The 24,046-nt window shown below is 39.0% G+C and overlaps 1 protein-coding gene across 5 annotated transcripts in view; it reads right to left on the reverse strand.

Moving 5' to 3' along the window:
- The window catches only part of Ift80 (intraflagellar transport 80), a 112,182-nt gene that overhangs the window by 15,809 nt on the left and 72,327 nt on the right, over positions 1-24,046 (reverse strand). For 4 of the 5 annotated variants that reach the window (NM_026641.2, XM_006501966.4, XM_006501967.4 and 1 more), the window contains 7 exons: positions 22,515-22,678; positions 19,420-19,484; positions 10,183-10,318; positions 9,650-9,797; positions 7,785-7,956; positions 6,587-6,676; positions 6,305-6,477 (listed from right to left, as the gene is read on the reverse strand). In NM_026641.2, coding sequence (NP_080917.1) covers positions 6,305-6,477; positions 6,587-6,676; positions 7,785-7,956; positions 9,650-9,797; positions 10,183-10,318; positions 19,420-19,484; positions 22,515-22,678 — 948 coding nt within the window. The remainder of the gene's footprint in view (positions 1-6,304; positions 6,478-6,586; positions 6,677-7,784; positions 7,957-9,649; positions 9,798-10,182; positions 10,319-19,419; positions 19,485-22,514; positions 22,679-24,046) is intronic. The other variant, XR_001783737.2, reaches the window with a different exon arrangement.

A 24,046-nucleotide genomic window follows, 5' to 3' on the forward strand; every position in this document is an offset into this window, starting at 1 on the left:
ATGACTTCATAATTACTACATAGCAAATAATCCACCAGGAAATGCAGCTCTGGCCTGCACAGTGTGACATGTGGGCCTTTTCTGCTGCTAAAAGTGCAGGAATACACTTAAGCCCTAGCCCCCTGTCCTTTCACAGGCACAAGATCGTAGAATTTTAAAGCCATCATTTGATAGTATATGTCAACTATGAAAACCTTTGTTTGATAGAATGACCACCTGCCCAGTCCTAAGAAAAATTATAAACATATGAAGTAAAGATAAGACCCTTTTGAAAAGATCCCTGTACTCTATTTAGCTGTCAACCAGACACAAGCTAGAATCACCCCGGCAGAGTCTTAACTTAGGAACTGTCTGCCAGGTATTTTCTTAGATGTTAACTAAGGTAGGAAGACTGACCCTGATGGTGTGTGGCATCATTTTATGGGCTGGGTCTTTAGTTGTAGGAAGGTGAAGAAAGCTGTGTGAGCATGAACATCAGCAAGCAAGTAAGCAAGGATGTCTATTCTCGCTGTGTTCTTGACTGTGAATATAATAGCTCATGTTTTTCTCTTAACTTCCCCAAAATGATGAACTGTAACTTGGAAATGTAAGCCAAATAAACCCCTTTTTCTAAACACACACAAAACTATTTTCCACCCGAAGTGGCTTCTTGGTCAGGGTACTTTAACAACAGAAATTAAATGAGGACCATCATTAGCTACACAGACATGCAAACCTATGAATTAATCAACCATGTTATCACTTATCCTATATTTGAATATCTTTGTACATGTTTCCTAATTTATATATTATTCTACTATATCTAAGTATACAAATACATATTTACATGTATATGTGTGTATACATATCCTATATATAGAATATTTATAATACATAATGTACCTACTTAGAGCTTTCATATTAGCCATGTCAGTTAAGACACACGCTCCACTATTTTCATAACAGCCTTATTTATAATAGCCAGAAGCTGGAAAGAACCCAGATGTCCCTCAACAGAGGAATGGATACAGAAAACGTGGTACATTTACACAATGGAGTACTACTCAGCTATTAAAAACAATGAATTTGTGAAATTCTTGGGCAAATGGATGTATCTGGAGGATATCATCCTGAGTGAGGTAACCCAATCACAAAAGAAGTCACTTGATATGCACTCACTGATAAGTGGATATTAGCCCAGAAACCTAGAATACCCAAGATACAATTTCCAAAACACAAGAAAATCAAGAAGAACAAAGACCAAAGTGAGGATACTTCATTCCTCCTTAGAATAGGGAACAAAATACCCATGGAAGGAATTACAGAGACAAAGTTTGGAGCTAAGACGAAAGGACGGGCCATCCAGAGACTACCCCACCCAGGGATCCATCTCATAATCAGCCACCAAACCCAGACACTATTGCATATGCCAGCAAGATTTTGCTGACAGGATCCTGATATAACTGTCTCGAGTGAGGCTATGCCAGTGCCTGGCAAATACAGAAGTGGATGCTCACAGTCATCTATAGGATGGAACACAGGACCCCCAATGGAGGAGCTAGAGAAAGTACCCAAGGAGCTGAAGGGGTCTGCAACCCTATAGGTAGAACAACAATATGAACTAACCAGTACCCCCAGAGCTCATGTCTCTAGCTGCATATGTAACAGAAGATGGCCTAGTCAGCCATCATTGGGAAGAGAGGCCCCTTGGTCTTGCAAACTTTATATGCCCCAGTACAGGGGAACACCAGGGCCAAGAAGTGGGAGTGGGTGGGTAGGGGAGCAGGGCGGGGGAGAGGGTATAGGGAACTTTCGGGATAGCATTTGAAATGTAAATAAAGAAAAAAATCTAATAAAAATAAAATAAAGTAAAATTAAATTAAATAAAAAAAGTTTTACAATTAAAATCACTCCTACTGACTTTTTCTTGGGTTTGTTCATCCCTGCATTCACGGTGCTACAGTTTGTTGGTGGTACTCAACAAATACATAACACACGGCTAATAACATTATTTAGTAAAGGCTTATCAAATGTCACAAAGTTTGCTAAGCTATTTTCAGATACAATTAGTTCAGTTTTGATAACAAATCCTGAGGCTGTTTCATCATCTTAAACATAGAAGAAACTGGACTGTACAGAGCCTCAGTAACCTGTCCATGACCAGTAAGTGTGGAACACGAAATGACTCTAAAGCTCCCAGTCCTGATCACCCAACACCTCTTGCAACACAAGACACATTTAGGTGACCACATATTTTACCAAACAGGTTATTTTTTGAAGATCTCTCTGAAATATCTAAATATACCTATGGCAATAGACTCAATAAATATGCTGACTAGATGAATATGCAGCAGGAACAAATATACTACATGGTTTCCAAAAGATCTGTAGAATGTGAAGATGGTGGCAACATCTAAATCTCTTTAAAGTTTCTTGGCAGGTATAATTACTTCCTTGATTATCTGAAGTGACTCCTTGCCACGATGTGACATCTGTACTACAAGCAATGAGGAACTTTAGGTTCCGTTTAAATGAAGCTAAGGTCAAGTGTCACATGGTTAGAGTTCCATTGCGAGAAGATCATGATTATATGTCCAGAAAGGGTAGAAAAAGGATGCGTTAGAGGTAAGGAGATCAGTTTAGACAAGGGTGCTACTATAAAGTGTTAGAAACACTGTGTGAAGTGGGGGAGGGGAAGCAGTTAAGATGGACAGAGGCTAAGGAAAATGCCAAAAGTAACTCCCAGATTTCCAGCTTCATGTTAGTGAAGAGATAATAAGGTATTATCCTGGGATAATCTATGCTTACATATGTTTGCCTGGCATGTCTGAGGCCTGAAATCAGTTCCTCTGAAAGACGAGGAAATGTGAGAGGAAAGGCAAATCCAAATGCAAACACAAATGCTATGCAATGGCAGAGTTAAGTAGAGAGCTGGGTAACTACCAGCAGGACATGGCACTCAGTGAGATGTTTCTTTACATCTCTAAAGTGTATAAAAGATGTCAGAATCCTGGAGCAATGCTCCTGGACCTTTATTAACTTTAGAGGCCTCCCAGCCATGACTTACCAACTGGGAATAGTTAGATGGCATCAAGAAGCAGAGGAAAGGCAAAGGCAGATAGAAGGGATGGAGGAGCACCCAGGACACATTCCTTTCCTCCTCTTCTTCCTCATCTCCCTAGTATCTAATCATCTTCAAGCAAGGTTCTTGCTGAGACTTGGTGGTAGGGTGGTAAGCAGTGAGCAGCCTATAGGGATGGCAGGGAAGTCTGAAGTCAGCAGGGAATTAGTATGGATATGTGGCAAAGGCTTCAAACACCTAAGATTTTTATAAGATAGAAAAGTAAAGGTGAAGAAGATAAAAAGCAAGCCACAGCAACTCTAGTCACACAAGATGGTAAGAAATGCATAGGTGAAGAGAAGAAACATTTAAAGCTGTGTTGTCTGAAGAGAAGACAGTTTCAAGTAGGTCAAGGCTGGGTCAGAGGGTACTACCTTCTCCCTTTTTGCTAGGGTACCTACTCACCAACTTTAAGTTGGCTGTAGCCAATCAATGTTTGGAGATTAAAACACTGCACAATGATTAAGTATTGCATGGATACAAGGATATGAAGTACAAGTATATCATATATCTATGACAGGATATAAAATATAAAGAGGTAATATAAAATGTTTCTGTCTTTCAGGAAGTACATTATCTGAAATGGGAAGATAAATGTCTACAAGGACAGTAATGAAAGAGGTGCAGCATTCAGCAGAATACAAGCAATGTTATCTGGACTATAGGACCTAACTGCTTGGTGATAAATTCAGTTTCTTTGTTGTATTAAAAGATCCAGGCTCAAATTCTAGGTCTCTTTCTAGTTACCATTACCAGTGATATAAAATGGAATTTCCACCTAGAATGTAAGTTTACAAGATAAAGACCATTACAAATTTTGTTTTATTAAAATGTTCAGTATTATATGAACTACAGTTTCTACCATTAATCAATGCACATATTTTCTCAAGAACAACACTTGAAGCTGAATGTGTTTAACACTCAGGAGGCTGAGGTAGGAGGGCTGTTGTGAGTTTGAGGCAAGCACAGACTATATAGCAAGAGATCGCAACTGCTCCTCTACCAAAGAAATAGAATATTGTAATTATTAGCTTTCCATATTTCTCATATAATTCTAGTGGTAATGTTCTGCTAGTTATTTAATATAGGTTACTAATATTACTCCTATCCTATCTCTTTCTAATTCTTACAATTTAAGTGTTTGTTTATTCTTGTAGAACCAACATCTTTCCTGAACTTCTATAACACTATACAACAGTAACAAACTCATGAAGATAAAACACAAAGATAAAGCAGCTGAATTTATAGATAGTTGTATCATGAGATATAAGCAGATTGTGATACATTAATCCCAAAATTAACAAAGTACATTTTATTGCTCCTATTCAAGGAAAAGTTGTAGAAGATACGGATAGACACAGAAATGAAAGTCTGAGAGAATTATGAATTCTAATAGTTGAAAGATATGTGGGTTATTATTTGATCTACAATGGTGTCCTGCCTGCAAAACCTGTTAAGGACAATGATGGCAGAAAGCTTATGGGAGCAATCAACCCATAACTGATTTGACTGAAGGCCCACTCCATAAGACAGAACCCATACCTGACACTGCTTAGGGAACCAGGAGCCAGCGACTAAACAGCCCAGAGACCTAGGGTAAAACCAAATACTACTGGTCTAGAAAAAGAAAAGAAAAAGAAAAACAATATAGTGATAAAGTAACTTGAAATGACATTCTGCTAGACTCATAGATCCGTGTGCCTTGTACGACCATCATCAGAGAAGCTTCCTCCTTTATCAGAGGGGCACAAATACAGAAACCCACAGACAGACACTATGCAGAGAATGAGAGACCTTGGAACACTCAGCTCTAAATGGGATGTCTCCATTAAATTGCTTCACAGAGCTCAGGGAACCTCAAGAGGTGGGTGGGGGTGGGGGTGGGGTGGGGAACAGTGTAAGAGCCAGAGGGTATGGAGGAACCAAGAAAACAAGGTCCTCCAAATCAACAGGATCACAGCTCATAGAGGCCGAAGCAGCATGCACTGGCCTACAACAAGGTCCTCTGCATATATATTATGGCTTCTAGTTTAGTGATTTTATGATATTCCTGAGTGTGAAAATGAGTGGGTCTGTTTCTTGTCTTTCCTTGAGTTCTGTTTGTTTGCTTGCTTGCTTGCTCACTCTGTCCAATTCTGGGGTATAATAGTAAAATACAGCAAAATAAAATATAATAACATAAACCAAGAACTAACACCTCAAAATTAGAGAAGAACAGGTTTCTAAGAAATAATAGTATGCTGGGCGGTGGTGGCGCACGCCTTTAATCCCAGCACTTGGGAGGCAGAGGCAGGCGGATTTCTGAGTTTGAGGCCAGCCTGGTCTACAAAGTGAGTTCCAGGACAGCCAGGGCTATACAGAGAAACCCTGTCTCGAAAAACCAAAAAAAAAAAAAAAAAGAAATAGTAAAATGTAACAAAATAAAATATAGTAAGATAAAACCATAACTATCTCTTAGAAGCCTGTTCTTTTCTAATGAGAGGCAGAAAGGAGTGGATCCAGAGTGGAGGTGTGGAGAAACTGGGAGGAACAGAGGGTCAAAACCTATAATTGGATTATAGTATGTGAGAAAATCATCTATTTTCAATGAAGGAAAAAGATATGTGGGTTATTTTTGAGCCCAGAGGAAAGCAAAGCCCATAAAAGACATTTTGGACATATAAAGTATGTTTCATGATACACAGTTTCTGTGGCATAGAGTGACACAATTGTGTTCACTTTGAGGCCCATATCTAAGGAGGGACAGGAGGCACTTAGTGTGTCCCAGAGAAGAGCAGCTGACACTTCCGCAGGGCAAGCTGATGAAGCTCCTGAGGTAAAGGGTGCTTCTGAGCACTCCTACTGTGAACCTCTCTTCATCCCTCCTCAGGACACTCTCTCTCCAGCCCCTAGTGCTTCCTCTCGCTGACGGACTGACTGACTGACTGACTGACTGACTGAGCCATCTTAAGCTCTTTTCTTCTTCAGACCCCAACTTCTAGTCAATTACAAGTTCATAAAAAGCATAAATTTCCACAAATGACATTTTTCAGCTTGAAAATGTTAAGATTAACCAGACAGGATACTCACAAATATAAAATGAACAAATTCTCTTATAGCATTAGGAAATATTAAATATACCAGAAAACATTATTGCCTAAGTTGCAGACAGAAGAATACATGAAGGTCAGAAGGGTCTTGGGACTGTGGCAGGGTTCTTATTACCTTTCCCAGTTATAGAGATTAATGTTGATCTGTATGGCTTGATAAACAAGGCCAGCCTGGAGCAGGACTGTTTCAGCCTCCTGGATGTTCCCACTAAACATGAGTATGTGGGCCATTTTTGACTCTCTAGATGGAAGATCTTTTATAGCATTGATGTACCGAACTTTATCAATCTAAAAAGAGGAAGTCAAATATGACTATCACAAGTCAGTAATAATAAAAATATAATGAACTACGTTAAAAAAAAAACTATTGTGCATTACATAAATATGAGTGACTTACTTCCCCAACTGCTGCATAGGCTATTTCTGCAGTGACCATATCTCGATTAGCAACAGCCATAGCCGCTAGGCAAGCCCACATGCTTTGCTCCTAAGGGAAACATGAAAAGAATTGTCTTAAGTAGGGAGCTGAACGACCTATACGCCAGCGGTTCTCAACCTATAGGGGGTCACATTTCAGATATCCTACATATCAGATATTTACACTATGATTCATAATGTATTGCTATAAGCAGTGGTTTAAATTCTACTGGTGATACAATTAAATAATTAACTTACAAATAAAAATGATGAAACATGGCACTGAAAAAAACTGATAATAAAATAAGTTACATAGAAGTCAGGCATGATAGCACACATATAATCTCAGTGCTTAGTAGGCAAAGGCAGATAGATATCTCTGTGAGTTCAAAGCCATTCTGGTCTACACAGCAAGTTCAAGGCCAGCAAGAGATACATAGTAAGAACCTTACTCACAAAACAAAACAAACAAAGCCAAAAATCAATCAAACAAACAAAAAAAATTACTAAGTCTCTATTTAAAAACATTACTATCAGACAGAGAACTTCTTTTGAATAAATTTATTTTATTTCTAGTTATTAAAGATTTCTTTTCTTTATAACTCAAGATGATGAGCTTCCAATTATTTTTTTAAGAAGTGGCAAGGAATATCACTTACAGAGAATAAGAGGAACAGTGAGGCTCTCACACAATGCTACCAACAAGCCACTGTAAGGAAAAACATCTAAATGCCATTCTACAAGTATGTACTCTAAGGGATGTTACCTAACAACTAATAAAAAGAGCTGTGTTCAAGTATGCCTGCAGTATATACAACCTATTAGGAAATGCTGATCCAAAAAAGATCTTAACCTTAGCTACGCAAGAGAAAACCTGAGGAGGCTGAGATGGATAACTCAGCTTCCACTCCGATGTAGCAAGCCCAAGTCTGTGAGGGTAGAACTTAGGAAAAGACCGCAGGACTGGTCCATGTGCCAGTAGGAAACTGCTGGTCTAGTTACAATTCTGCAAAGGCCATGTCACACAGCAGCATCTGTTCCTCTGTGTTCAGCAAGCTGTCCCAGTGTGCAGCAGAAGGTAAGGTCCTGCTCACAATCGTCTTAACCCTTACGTGGTCTCGTCACTCGTCTCTCAGAAGGGAGACCAGTGTACAGTATGTGCACAATACGTACGGTACCTTAACAAAGCGGCAAAGCCTTACAGCCTCTTCCCACTTGGAGCTGCTCACATACTCATGGAGGATGGCGGGGTACGGTGATATGCTGATGTGCACCAGGGAGCCATCAGCTCTTCTTATAGTTACCTGATTTCCAACAAAACTCACTATATGCGGGTTTTTACTATATTCACTGTTGAAAACAAACAAGGAAAACTTACTACATTCTACACATTTTTTTCATATGTATTAAATTTGGGAAATAACTCCAACATATATAATTTCAAAATTGACACCCACCATTTAACTCCAAACAGAATGAATATCCAAATAAACATTTCAATATAACATGTAGATAGATGTACACTTGAAGCAAACTACACTAACTATCTAAAGCGGCAAAAGCTATTCCATATTTGATTGTTCCCCTACAGGCATCTGAGTAAGTTTTTGTTACTGCTTGGAACCCTGTGGTAACGGCTTGTTCCCCAAAGGGGTTTGTCAGAGGTGAGCCCAGCGAGGCCTGCTTGGGGGGCAGGACACTGCAGGGAGACTCTCCTAGGACCCCGTCCCCTCTCTTACCCCAGCCCCACTACTCCCTGCTGCCATGTGCACTCTACTGCCATTGACCTAAAAGGAAGGGGGCCAATTGGCCATGAACTAGAACCTTCAAAACCGTCACCAAAATATCCCTTTTCTTTTAATAAAGCTGTTTGTCTCAACTACTGCTCTAGTAACAGAAAGCTGACATCTTCTTCCTTGAACCTTAAATTATGAAAACAAATAACTTAGCTATTGGCTTAGAAAACATGGGCAAATAGATAATTAACAAAAAAAAAGTGAATTCCAAAATTACTTTCTATTAGTACTAACAGATGAAGTTTAAATAAGAAGACAATAAGAAGATAACAAGAGATCTTTCCATGACTTTGTTAATACTGACTTTCCTTGTTTTACTGACTGAGTCCTGCCAGGACCCTGCCAGGCCTAGAGCCCACTGTGCAGACCTCACAGAGGCCCTCTTGTCTCTTCCTTCTGAGCACTGGGATCAAACGTGTGTGCCATCACATCTGGCTACTTTATAAATACTTTAAAAATAAGACTTTTTATTTTGGTATTTCCCTAGTTTTGTTGCAGTTGTGAACATAAACTCGTAATACACTGCGAAACTTAGACCTAAGGAGTCTAACTTACTGCTGTGTGAAGAATAAATGTTTCTTATGAATTTAGGAATAATTTTCCTGACATGTCTTGATTTTTTTTTTTTGTTTTTTGTTTTTTGGGTTTTTTGTTTGTTTGTTTGTTTTTTAAAGCTTTTCAGCATCACTCAAAAATCTAACTGAAGAGACACATCGTTGGGATTCTTTTTTTTTTAAGATTTATTTTATTTATATGAGTACCCTGTAGCTGTCTTCAGACACAACAGAAGAGGGCATAGGATCCTATTACAGATGGTTGTGACCCACTATCTGGTTGCTGGGAATTGAACTCAGGACCTCTGAAAGAGCAATCAATGTTCTTAACCACTGAGCCATCTCCCCAACCCCATTGGGATTCTTAAAGTAAATGAAAATGTGTATGCTGGGTAGCTGTCACAAAGTATATCTTGCTGCAAAATCTTAATGCTGCCAGGTTAAAAAAATCACTAAATCACAGTGAAAAAACCTCAACTGAGCTATCATTAAACAGACCTAAGAAATTATAGTCATTTGTAAAAGATGAGTAAATAGTTCATATTTTGTTTTCAATTTGAGTCCATTACTTAAATCTTAACCAGCTTTAGCTGAGCAATGTAGTTGTGTCTGATTAAACTTTTAAAAACATCCATGAAAAAGCAGGACAATTAGAGCTTTATTTATAACATGGAATCCGGTGCAGGACATTACCTTGCATCTCTTTCGTACAATGTTTTAGGCAGAATGTCTCTGTCCACATAAATGGTATTAGGGTAATACCATACTGTGAATCGAGTATCTTGAATTCCACAGAGGATATTGCATGTATCACACCATGCCAAAGTATGTACCATGGTTCCTTAAAAATAATAGTTGTGGTCCATTAGTATCAACAGATATTAAAATCTATCTTTAAAATGAGCTGACAAACAAGATCCTAATTAATACAATGGCTATATCTCTACTTTCTGTTCGTATAACAAGTGTACAGATGTAAAAACTATGAAAAATGAAAATACTTGAATGTTCTCCCTAGAGCCATTCTGGGTTTAATCAGCAGGTGTTTCAGTGCTGACTTAGCTACAGAATTCAAATTTGCTACTGAAATTGAGTGACAAAGTTGTGAAGAAATGTGAGACTAAAACTCATTCACTCATTAAGACATTAAAGCTGCTAGGTACACAGCAGACCATCTAAGAAAACAGACAATAATTACAAATTTAAGTACATGGAAATTATTATACCAAGTTTAATAATCTGTTCTTCTTTCCCAAATCGTTTCACAGAGGTGATGTAGAGATCTCTGTTCTTGTCAATGAAAGCAATTTTTCTGTCATTGGTAAGTCCTTTTTGATCCAGAGCAATTTCTGAGATTTCATTCTAAAATTTCAAAAAGTATGCAAGAATTAAATTCATTTTAGCTCCTAACATCTGGTCACTTAATTAGTTCTCAGCACATTTCTGTCCTTATGGGTCGGCTAAACCAACTGTGGTGGCACACGCCTATCCTCCTGGCCCTCAGGAGCCAGAGGCAGAGGACGATGAATATGAGGCCAGGCTGGGCTACAGTGAAAAATCCTGTATTGAGCAGGAAGAAAGAAAGAAAAAAAGACACAGGGAACAAAACAACCAAAATTAATTAAATGTCAATTACCCACTCATAATAACAAAATGTCCCCATGAACTTATTTCATTAATTTTTTAAGCCCATGAGACACAGATTCAAAGAAAAGTGAGATATAACTCAGGAATAGGAGAGGTTCCCAGAAAGGATTACTCTCTTCAGTAATTTTAAATCAGTAATAACTAAGAATTCAAGAGCAGTACTAAAGTGTAGTTACTCTACTGGCAATGCAAGGTTCCTCAAAACACCATCAAAAGCATCTGCACTGACTCTCTAGGGAGAACATCTGTGCCCTGTCCTTAGCTGACAGGAGCAAAGGAGAAGGGCTCAATAGCACACGAGAGGTCTGCACTAATGAAAAGCTTCTTTATAACATGTATCCCGAATAGACTGCCCAACACCTGTATTTTAAAGACTTGTTAAGTAAACTTTAGAAACACGTGCGAGTAGCTCTTGTTTCTAGAACATTAAAATTTACAATTTTCCCCGGGAGCACTTTGCCTGAGCATCTGCAGCAGACATCTTGGTTCCGGGACCCCGCCGAGAGTATTCTGCACAGGTGAGAGTGTAGAATACAGAAGCTAACAGCTTCTGGGGCAGGCCAAAGCAACTCAGCCTCGGGACAGGCCCTGTTTTGGGCCTTCGTCTTCGGCCAGGAGGGAGGTCCTAACGCCAGATATCTGTGCACCTTCCCTGTAAGAGGAGAGTTTGCCTGCAGAGAGTGCTCTAACTACTGAAACTCAGAGGAGAGATCTAGTCTCCCAGGTCTGCTGATAGAGGCTAACAGAATCACCTGAGGAACAAGCTCTAATCAGAGACAACTAAATCAAATAACTCCAGAGATTATCAGATGTCGAAAGGTAAACATAAGAATCTTACTAACAGAAACCAAGACCACTCACCATCACCAGAACCCAGCACTCCCACCTCGCCCAGTCCAGGGCACCCCAACACACCCGAAAAGCTAGACCTGATTCTAAAAGAATATCTCATGATGATGGTAGAGGACATCAAGAAGGACCTTAATAATACACTAAAAGAAATACAGGTGAACAATGCTAAACTGGAAGAAGATCTTAAAGAGGAAGCACAAAAATCCCTTAAAGAATTACAGGAAAACACGACCAAACAGGTGATAGAATTGAATAAAACCATCCAAGACCTAAAAAGGGAAGTAGACACAATAAAGAAAACCCAAAGTGAGGCAACGTTGGAGATAAAAATCCTAGGAAAGAAATCTGGAACCATAGATGCGAGCATCAGCAACAGAATACAAGAGATGGAAGAGAGAATCTCAGGTGCAGAAGATTCCATAGAGAACATCGGCACAACAATCAAAGAAAATACAAAACACAAAAAGATCCTAACTCAAAACATCCAGGAAATCCAGGACACAATGAGAAGACCAAACCGACGGATAATAGGAGTAGATGAGAATGAAGATTTTCAACTCAAATGACCGGCAAATATCTTCAACAAAATTATAGAAGAAAACTTCCCAAACCTAAAGAAAGATGCCCATGAACATACAAGAAGCCTACAGAACTCCAAATAGACTGGACCAGAAAAGAAATTCCTCCCAACACATAATAATCAGAACAACAAATGCACTAAATAAAGATAGAATATTAAAAGCAGTAAGGGAAAAGGGTCAAGTAACATATAAAGGCAAGCCTATCAGAATTACACCAGATTTTTCACCAGAGACTATGAAAGCAAGAAGAGCTTGGACAGATGTTATATAGACACTAAGAGAACACAAATGCCAACCCAGGATACTATACCCAGCCAAACTTTCAATAACCTTAGATGGAGAAACAAAAGTATTCCATGACAGAACCAAATTCACACATTATCTTTCCATGAATCCAGCCCTTCAAAGGATAATAACAGAAAAAAAAACCAATACAAGGATGGAAACCACGTCCTAGAAAAAGCAAGAAGGTAATCCCTCAACAAACCTAAAACAAGACAGCCACAAGAACAGAATGCCAACTTTACCAACAAAAATAATACGAAGCAACAATTACTTTTCCTTAATATCTCTTAATATCAATGGACTCAACTCCCCAATAAAAAGACATAGACTAATAGAATGGCTACACAAACAGGACCCAACATTTTGCTGCTTACAGGAAACCCACCTCAGGGAAAAAGATAGACACTACCTTAGAATGAAAGGCTGGAAAACAATTTTCCAAGCGAATGGTCTGAAGAAACAAGCTGAAGTAGCCATTCTAATATCTAATAAAATCGACTTCCAGCCCAAGGTCATCAAAAAAGACAAGGAGGGGCACTTCATACTCATCAAAGGTAAAATCTTCCAAGAGGAACTCTCAATTCTGAATATCTATGCCCCAAATACAAGGGCAGTCGCATTCATTAAAGAAACTTTAGTAAAGCTCAAAGCACACATTGCACCTCACACAATAATAGTGGGGGACTTCAACACACCACTTTCACCAATGGACAGATCATGGAAACAGAAACTAAACAGGGACACAGTGAAACTAACAGAAGTTATGAAACAAACGGATCTAACAGATATCTACAGAACATTTTATCCTAAAACAAAAGGATATACCTTCTTCTCAGCACCTCATGGTACCTTCTCCAAAACTGACCACATAATTGGACACAAAACAAGCCTCAACAGATAAAAAAATGTTGAAATCATCCCATACATCCTATCAGATCACCATGGACTAAGGCTGATCTTCAATAACAAAATAAATAATAGAAAGCCAACATTCATGTGTAAACTGAACAACACTCTCCTCAATGATACCTTGGTCAAGGAAGGAATAAAGAAAGAAATTAAGGACTTTTTGGAGTTTAATGAAAATGAAGCCACAACATACCCAAACTTATGGGACACAATGAAAGCATTTCTAAGAGGAAAACTCATAGCTCTGAGTGCCTCCAAATATAAACTAGAGAGAGCACACATTAGCAGCTTGACAACACACCTAAAAGCTCTAGAACAAAAGGAAGCAAATTCACCCAAGAGGAGTAGACGGCAGGAAATAATCAAACTAAGGGGCAAAATCAACAAAGTGGAAACAAGAAAAACTATTCAAAGAATCAACCAAACGAGGAGCTGGTTCTTTGAGAAAATCAACAAGATAGACAAACCTTTAGCCAGATTCACTAGAGGGCACAGAGAAAGCATTCTAATTAACAAAATCAAAAATGAAAAGGGAGACATAACAACAGATCCTGAAGAAATCCAAAACACCATCAGATCCTTCTACAAAAGGCTATACTCAACAAAACTGGAGAACCTAGATGAAATGGACAAGTTTCTAGACAGATACCAGGTACCAAAGTTAAATCAAGATCAGGTTAATGATCTAAACAGTCCTATATCCCCTAAAGAAATAGAAGCAGTCATTAATAGTCTCCCAACCAAAAAAAGCCCAGGACCAGATGGGTTTAGTGCAGAGTTCTATCAGACCTTCAAAGAAGATCTAATCCCAGTTCTTCACAAACTATTCCACAAAATAGAAGTAGAAGGTACTCTACCCAACTCAGTCTATGAAGCCGCAATTACTCTGATACCTAAACCACAAAAAGACCCAAACAAAGATAGAGAACTTCAGACCAATTTCCCTTATGGATATCGATGCAAAAATACTCAATAAAGTTCTCACTAACTGAATCCAAGAACACGTCAAAACAATCATCCATCCTGACCAAGTAGGTTTCATCCCAGGGATGGAGGGATGGTTCAATATATGGAAATCCATCAACGTAATCCAATATATAAACAAACTCAAAGACAAAAACCATATGATCATCTCGTTAGATGCAGAAAAAGCATTTGACAAGATCCAACACCCATTCATGATAAAAGTCTTGGAAAGATCAGGAATTCAAGGCCCATACAGCAATCTACAGCAAATCAGTAGCCAACATCAAAGTAAATGGTGAGAAGCTGGAAGCAATCCCACTAAAATCAGGGACTAGACAAGGCTGTCCACTTTCTCCCTACCTATTCAACATAGTACTTGAAGTCCTAGCCAGAGCAATTCGACAACAAAAGGACATCAAAGGGATACAAATTGGAAAAGATGAAGTCAAAATATCACTTTTTGCAGATGATATGTTAGTATATATAAGTGACCCTAAAAATTCCACCAGAGAACTCCTAAACCTGATAAACAGCTTCGGTGAAGTAGCTGGATATAAAATTAACTCAAACAAGTCAATGGCCTTTCTCTACACAAAGAATAAACAGGCTGAGAAAGAAATTAAGGAAACAACACCCTTCTCAATAGTCACAAATAATATAAAATATCTCGGCGTGACTCTAACTAAGGAAATGAAAGATCTGTATGATAAGAACTTCAAGTCTCTGAAGAAAGAAATTATAGAAGATCTCAGAAGCTGGAAAGATCTCCCATGCTCATGGATTGGCAAGATCAATATAGTAAAAATGGCTATCTTGCCAAAAGCAATCTACAGATTCAATGCAATCCCCATCAAAATTCCAATTCAATTCTTCAACGAATTAGAAAGGGCAATCAGCAAATTCATCTGGAATAACAAAAAAACCTAGGATAGCAAAAACTCTTCTCAAGGATAAAAGAACCTCTGATGGAATCACCATGCCTGATTTAAAGCTGTACTACAGAGCAATTGTGATAAAAACTGCATGGTACTGGTATAGCGACATACAAGTAGACCAATGGAACATACTATATACTAGCAAGATTTTGCTGAAAGGACCCAAATATAGCTGTCTCTTGTGAGAGTAGGCTGGGGCCTAGCAAACACAGAAGTGGATGCTCACAGTCAACTATTGGATGGATCACAGGGCCCCCAATGGAGGAGCTAGAGAAAGTACCCAAGGAGCTAAAGGGATCTTCAACCCTATAGGTAGAACAACATTATGAACTAACCAGTACCCCGGAGCTCTTGACTCTAGCTGCATATGTATCAAAAGATAGCCTAGTCGGCCATCACTGGAAAGAGAGGGCCATTGGACTTGCAAACTTTATATGCCCCAGTACAGGGGAATGCCAGGGCCAAAAAGTGGGAGTGGGTGGGTAGGGGAGTGGTGGGGGGGGGTATGGGGGACTTTTGGGATAGCATTGGAAATGTAAATGAGGAAAATACCTAATAAAAAGTATAAAAAAATTACAATTTTCTTCATGATTTTTTTGTGAAACAAAAAATGTGCTTAAGGCATTATATTTCCCAAATGAGACCCATGAGCATTCAGTGATTTTTTTGGGGGGGCGGGGGTTGGCAGGGGGTTTGTGTGTGGGTCAGAAAAAGCAAATACCAAACAAGTCCAGAACTTACAGCTCCAAGATCTCCATTTTTCTACAATAATAAAACATTTCTGGAATACTGAATTAATCTATTATATTAATTAGTAAGATGAAGTTTCTCAAAACTCAAAAATACTTTAGTATGGGTTCAATTATGCTTGATCCATGAGTGATTTGTATGCTGCCTACTGTGTCTGAAGACTTTGCTAGGAACTCTGAACTCAACAAATATCATGGTTATATTGTGTCTAGGATTATATACATAATGCCTATGATGGTTTTTTATGTGTTCAGCCCAGGGAGTGGCAGTATTAGAAGGTGGGGCCCTGTTGGAGTAGGTGTGGCCTTGTTGGAGTAGGTGTGTTACTGTGGGTTTGGACTTTAAGACCCTCATCCTAGCTGCCTGGAAGCTAGTATTCTGCTAGCAGCCTTCAGATGAAGATGTGTAGAACTCTCAGCTCCTCCTGCACCATGCCTGCCTGGATGCTGCCATGTTCCTGCCTTGATGACAATGGACTGAACTTCTGAACATGTTAAGACAACCCCAATTAAATGCTGTCCTTCTAAGAGTTGCCTTGGTCATGGTGTCTGTTCACAGCAGTAAACCCCTAACTAAGATAATACCTTTAAAAATAAAAGATATACATATATCTTTATGCAAGTTTGTAGACCAGTCTTTCTACTTTATATTTTTAAAAGAGAGCCCCTCTAGAATATAATTCATATTTTAAAGAAAAAAAATCCTTATTTCATGAATATTAGAGCACTAATATTTTGGTGGTATAAAAACACAAATATTTCAAATAAATTATCTTTACAATTAAAGGCATATTTGCTGGCCTGGAGAGATGGTTCAGTGGCTAAGAGCACTTGCTGTGCAATCATGTGGACCAGAGCTCAGATCTCATCCCTGCATGACAAGCCAGATACCTGGTATATGCTTTAACCCCAGCTCTGAGACAGGATGGGGACAGAAGGGCCTCTGGGGCTTCTGGCTTAGTGGAGAAAATTAAAGGCCCAGGTTCATTAAAAAGACCCTGTCTCAAAGGAATAGGTGTGGGATTATAGGAGAGGAAACCTGGCACCCTCTTTTGGCCTGTGTGTGTGTGTGTGTGTGTGTGCAAACACACACCCACATACAAATAAGTAAGTAAATCTTTTTTAAAGGAGTGTCTGTCATCACCAGCAATAGAAGCTAGTGTTGGTGTAATACTAGAAATAGTTACATGGATGGTTCTGGTGCCTAGGAAGTTGAAGTCAGACATGGAGAGTAATGATGTGTGTATTACACAGAGGCCCTCTTTACACAGCAGAGCCCCCCTCCTCCTGTCCAGTCCACACCCCTCCTTCTGTTCTAGTCCTCCTGAGTCACTCTGCAGTGGGACATGAAAGCAGTATGTGTTCACTTCAAGTCTCTCCCTTGCCATGGACTGATAGTCATCTAATACCGCTCAGACTTATTTTAGGTGTGATGGCACATGCCTGCCATCCTAGCCCTTGGGAGGCAGACGGATCAGGAGTTCAAGGTCATGCTCAGTTACACAGTAAGTAAGAGCAAAATAAAACCCCAAACTTGAGTTGTACTGTGAATGCTGTTATTACAGCGAAGTGCTCCAGTTTTGGTCTCCTCACATTGATGGGTAAATTATTATTGTATAGAATAGAAGATATTGTTTTGTTGTTACTGCTTACTTTGGTTTTTATTTTGTTTTGTTGAGACAGGAATTTTCTACATTACCTTCCTGGCTCAATACTAGAAATGCAGCCCAGGCAGGGCTCAAACTCTGGTATTCTTCCTGCCATCGCCTCTTGTGAACGTTAAGCTTAACCCACAGCGCAAGTAGAATGTAAAACTTAACACTTCTCGTGCCATATCCACGTATACTGAGTAAGTTATGAGATGTAGAAGAAATGACCTCCATTCTTACAACTATGAAACTGGACATTCTTACACTTAGGATATGTGCATTAGTGGGAAAAGTTGCCATAATAAAACAACCATTTATTCGATGTTATTAAATTATTCTTACTTTAACCTTTCTTACAAAAAATGATTACAGCTGCGAAATTTACTTCTTTTTATATACTTAATTCTACTGTGAAGGAAAAGTTCTGCCTCTATAGTATTGATTTAAATGACAACAAACAGGCATTCCATTATCTTCTAATGGGAGTGAGAAGGCAGCCTCTGTAGAAGAGAATGGTTCTTAAAAATCACAAATGCTGAAGTCCTTTGATGTAGTTTAGAATTAGTGGCAGGCACAGTGATAACAGAGTGGTTGCAAGGCAACACCGTGGTGGGAAATAGCAGACACTTTCTCGCCTGTCTCACTAGCCCAAGCCAGCCTTTAGCTTGTGATCCTCCTTCAACATACCCATGCTGGGATGACCAATGAGCAGCACAGTGGCCAGCTTCCCAGGGAGCTTAGACACCTACCAACGGGGAGGTTAAACCAGCCAATACTGCAGACCCTGCTGTATTATGTGATGGTGGTCGGGAAAAGAAAAGAACATATGTATAGATGTGGAAAGACCTCCAAAGTGGTGTTATGTGAGAGAGAGCCAAGTGCACATCTGTGTGCTGCACGCTGGTGTAAGCAGAGGGAAAGAACACATAGCAGTGCGGTTTACGATTGAAAGTCTCTGCAAGGACATAGAAGACATTAGTAACTGTGGTACTTCTCAGGTAGAGTACTGAAAATTGGTGTGGTAGGGAGACGTTTTTTAAAAATATATTTTAATGTTTTTTCACATTTCTGATTTACATGAATTGGTACATAATTTTAAATGTAAAACAAATAATGACTAAAGGGGAAAGTACAAATTAAAGAAGCAATTTCATTGGAATTGTTAAATGTTAAAAGCATCTTTCCATTCTCAAATATCACTAGTTTAAAAGGATAACTGTAGTGCAATGTGCTCATTTTAAAGACTAAAAACCCAAACCACCACACACTTGACAATTTGGGGTGCTTTGTACTTTTATAGAGAATAATTTCCCCCTATAATATGGTTGTTGAGCTATGGTCTTAAAATTTAAAGAAAATGCTGTCTAAGGACAGCTCAGTAAGAAATTTACTACAAATTTATAAAGACACTTTTTTGTTTGTTGTTTTGTTTTGTTTTTGTTTTTGTTTTTTCGAGACAGGGTTTCTCTGTGTAGTCCTGGCTGTCTTGGAACTCACTTTGTAAACCAGGCAGGACTCGAACTCAGAAATCGGCCTGCCTCTGCCTCGAAAGTGTTGGGATTAAAGGCGTGTGCCACTACGCCCGGCTCATAAAGACACTTTTATCTACAAGTTTAGTAAAATACAACATGTTATTGAAAAGCAGTACAAGTCTGGGCAGCAGACACACACCATAGCATCTCATTCATTCAACTGTCCACACAGGCCCTATTCCAGAATTTCCCTGTTCTTAGTCTTAAGTTATAGCATTTTTTGATATAATATGGAAGACATACACTTATTTTTAAATATTAAAATAGTCTGTTTTCCTTCTTAAGGTATAACTATTATTTCAAAAAGAAATTAACTGAACAGTGGCCATTTATACTAAACCCAGCAAATGTTTATTACCTTATGAGAAAGAAGTTTCCCATCCCCTAGGGGTTTTCCAGTTGACGCCTCAAAGAGGAAGATTACTAGAAAAAAAACAAACAGTAGAGCACTGCTGGTTACATTAGACCACTGCTGGTAAATGTCAAGGAGCCATCATAACTCTTAGGAGGTATTACTCAGCTTTATGGACCACAGAGCCTCTACCAGCCCAGGAAACCAACATCACATTTCTAATTATTACTGAGGTGACATTTTGTATAAAAGTAGCATAACTAATGTTGTCCTGTTCCTATGGTAAGGAAAGGGTCCATAGGTTCATCTGTGGCAAATCCAATTGTGGATGCCAAGTTACAATCGGGGCATCTCTAGTTTAGTTCTATGCAACAATCCTTTTCACAAAACAAAATGTGCGTTAAAAACCATTTATACAATGCCAGACAATATACAGCATGCTGTTTCTATTATACACTCGAGTGGTAAAATAAATAATTTATCCTGGATTCTTGGCTGGGAGCTTCAAAACCCCTTAACATTTCTGGAATAACAGGAGATTTTCTGCTTTGTTGCTGAGAACAACAAATTCATTGGTACTTTCTTTACTACAGATGAAGGTTCACAATCAGATAAACTGAGCAGCAACTAACAGAATGGAGCTTTTAGGTCCCTGACTTCTGTGGATAAGAAGGGATCTAGAGACTAAGCTCAAATGAGTGGCCAGTGATTTAACTGACCATACAGTGTAGTAAACCCTCAAAGCTCAGCTAAAAGAACGAGCAGCAGACATGGAAAGTGATGGCAATCTCATAAAGAGTGCCCGCAGCTTTGTGGGATGCAAGAATTCTGAATAGTCAGAGTTTGAACAAAATTGTAGTATACCATGTTTGGGAGTAAATGGATTGTCAATAATTGAGATCCTCCATAAATCATTAATACATTATTACAAATTGATGGCCTTGTAAAATATTCAACCTGCCATGCCAGAGAGGAGGTGCTGGGGTCTAATGAAGGATGTCAGGTAATGGGTGTGCCTCAGGAGGGAGCACGGGACCCTAACACTCTTCTGCTTCTCCGCTTCCAGACAGCGTGAGCCGAACAGCTCCACCCTGTCACGCGCTCCTCCCACAACATTCCGATTTGCCTCACGTGACCATGGACTGACACCTGATACTGCGAATACAAACAAACTTTTCTACCCTGCAATTGCTTCTCTCAGGTAGAGAAAGTTAACTCATGTGTAAATAAGATGCAATTTATGAACTATTTCCTGTCTATCAGGTGACTTGTTTAGAACTATTTCTTGGGTAGTTTTCTTCTTGAGAGCTGTTATCAGTGATTTGTTTTCCTAAATGCTAGATAAAAGAATTAGCTACCAAGATGAAATCCGGAAGACACTTCCACATTAAATAACTTCCTTAGATAACCAGGAGTTACTTTTAAGACAGAGCATTTTATAGGGCTGACAAGTCTACAGAAGGAAATTGCAATGTTTTACTGCTCCAAACTACTGCATTTCCTCATATTGGTTAGGATGGTTCTTTAAAGGCACAAACAAACAAACAAGCAAGCCAGTATGCCAGTGAACATGGGAGAAATGGAAATTAGAATGTTTACTCATTGGTTGCTGTTAGTAGTAATGTAACATGGTGTTGTTACCATAGAAAACAGCACAGAGGAACATCAACAAGTTATAAACGGAACTTCAAGTGATCTAGAAATCCATCGCATTTGTGGGAAGCACTGGCTTCAGATCTCATGTTAGTGGTCTCATGGTCATTGCATCATTACTTGGAACAGCCAAAATGTGGAAATGACATGGTCAGTCTGATCAGTAAACAACAACAACAAAATGTGTGTGGGTGGGACGACGACAGAGGGGGGTGAGGAGGGAGGAGAGGCAGAGGGAAGAGGGAAAGGGAGAGCCAGCCAGTCAGACACACACAAACACACTCACATACACACAGAGATCAATTAGCCTTAAGAATGAAAGAGAGAAAAGAAAGCCCTGCACATCTGGAAGACAGGCTAGGTAAAATAAGGTAGCCATCAAAGAACAAATGTTGCACAATTCTACCAGCGTAGATGCCTAAGATAATGAGTCTTACAGAAGCAGATAGCAGGATACTGGTTGCTGGAGCGGGGAAGAGAAATGATGTAACATTTCCGTAGTGCAAGATGAGCAAGGTCTAAAGGTCTTCAGCACAACACTGCCACAACCAGTCAACCAGGTAACAACTTGAGAGGAGAGGCTTCACGTTAAGTGTGATCATGGATTAAAGTAGTATGTGGGCTGGAAGGATGGCTCAGTGGTAGGCAGTTGCCTAGCATGGAGGAGACTGGGTCCAGCCTACCTCTCTGCCCTCCTCTCCTGCTTGGTTCACTCTGAACCATGGAATAGCCTTCAGATAGTCCCTTTAATGTGTCAATCATTCCCTCCTGGGATCTTTCTACTTATTTGTTCTGTAAGTCAGTGCGCCCACAGCGCCGCTCCTTCACCCTGGATCAGTCGCTTCAGAGCATGTGTCCTTAGCCAACTGTTGAGTTACATGTGTTCACTGACTTCATTTTGACCACCGTTGATAATTTACTTAATCTAGAATAGGATGTCTTAATAAAACAGCTTAATGTAACATTGCATTACAAAACACTGAAATATATATATATGTGTGTGAGTCTAATATGGCCTGGATTTTTACATGTAAAATTTAAATTATTCATATCTTCTTTTTACTTCATTAACCTAAATTATTAGTTGACAAATATATAAACAAAATAAATGGCACAATGAAGAACATTTACTATATTACTAAATGAATACAAAGGGAATATCAAAGAAGCTTTAAAACTTTAAGAATTAATATATATTTTAGAATCATAATCCTTGAAATAAAATTATGTGATTAATATATTTACCACTGGTCTCGGATGTTGAGACAACATATATTTGTTTTACCTGTATGAGAATTTTAGTTATTTAGCTCATGTTTAAAAGAAATCAGGGAATTCCTGGCTTTTCCACAAAATGTTAATATATTAAGAGATGAAGAAACAGAAGTCCCATAGCTTTATAAACTGCCTGAAATTGTACATGAAAGGCCACATAATGACAGACTTACTCTTCTCGTCAGCTTTGTCCTTTATTGCTATCGTGTCATTGCTCAGAGACACAGTCTGAGCGTTCAGGATGTCTGTTCTCATGCCAGGAAACTTTGGAGAAGAAATGAAGCGCCCTTCATAAGAGTGCAGGTAGATACCCCCGCCATCCACCAGAAGAAAATGTCTGAAAAAATAAAAAAAATTAAAAAAGGAAGATGCTCCATTCTCATTTCTCTATTAAGTAAGAGTTTACCCTTCGGGGTAAAAAACCTAAGTCCTAAAATTATAAGAATGTAGATAAAGACTGAAATATTTAAAAACTTGAACGTGTTTGTTTTATTTTGCCTTTTAACTACAAGTAGGGGAGGGGAATGACAAGGTCAAAAACATCGAGCCCGTGTCCTCAGATCTGATGTCATTTACATTATGCCCTCAAATCATCTCTTTTTCTAGGAAGACACCCACAGGAAGGCAATCAGAAAAATCCTCGAGGCTGGCAAGATGGCTCAGTAGTTAAGAGCGCCGACTGCTCTTCCGAAGGTCCTGAGTTCAAATCCCAGCAACCACGTGGTGGCTCACAACCATCCGTAATGAAATCTGATGCCCTCTTCTGGAGTGTCTGAAGACAGCTACAGTGTACTTACATATAATAAATAAATAAATCTTTAAAAAAAAAAAAAAAAAGAAAAAAAAGAAAAAAAAAAGAAAAATCCTCGTTTTCCAGTCATGGATGTTAAGATAAGATGCTGTTTGCTCTATGAAACAATACTGAGACGGGTTTCAGAAGCAGAGTGTGTTCAAGATAAAGTCGGGTGCTGGTTAAAGCCAAAACCAAAAATGACTCAAAAATTAACTTCAGTGCCAGCATTTATTAAAGTGAGATGCTTCTGATTTTAAAATTATGAAGTGATCATAGTATGTATTCATATCAAAACACTCATGATATTTGCAATGGGCATTCATGTACAGCTATATTCTTTGCTACAGCTATATTCAAGGCTCTAGGATCCTTGTAGTTAATAATTTCTTAAATATTTTATGGCCAATATATGTTTTCTTTGAAAATCCACACATTATAAACAATAATGTGTAAAACAAAGACATCTCTGTACTAAAATCCATTCAAAATAGATCTCTACCTAATATAGATACTGACAGTAAACAAGGGATGAATACAGCAAACATTTTAACTAATGTTTTCATCCTTGGGGATGGACCCTGGCTCTACATATGTTAGACAAATGCTCTGTGAGTGAGCCATTCGCAGAGCTACTAGTTCACTTTGTGTGTGCACCTGTATGCACCTGTGTGCATGCAGGCAGGCACCAACTCTATTAGCTCACCAGATATGTAGGTCCCAAGGCAATCTCAGGTTAGCCCTTCTGCCTTGTTTGAGAAAGGAACCCTGTGCTCTACAGAGCTGCTACCCCAGGTTAGCTGCTACCCCAGGTTAGCTGGCCTACACCAGGTTGGCTGCTACACCAGGTTAGCTGCTACACCAGGTTGGCTGGCCTACAGACCTCAGAGGCTCTCCTTCTGCAGCTCCCACTCA

The sequence above is a fragment of the Mus musculus genome, chromosome 3 (genome assembly GCF_000001635.26).
Source record: "Mus musculus strain C57BL/6J chromosome 3, GRCm38.p6 C57BL/6J".
NCBI lineage: Eukaryota > Metazoa > Chordata > Mammalia > Rodentia > Muridae > Mus > Mus musculus.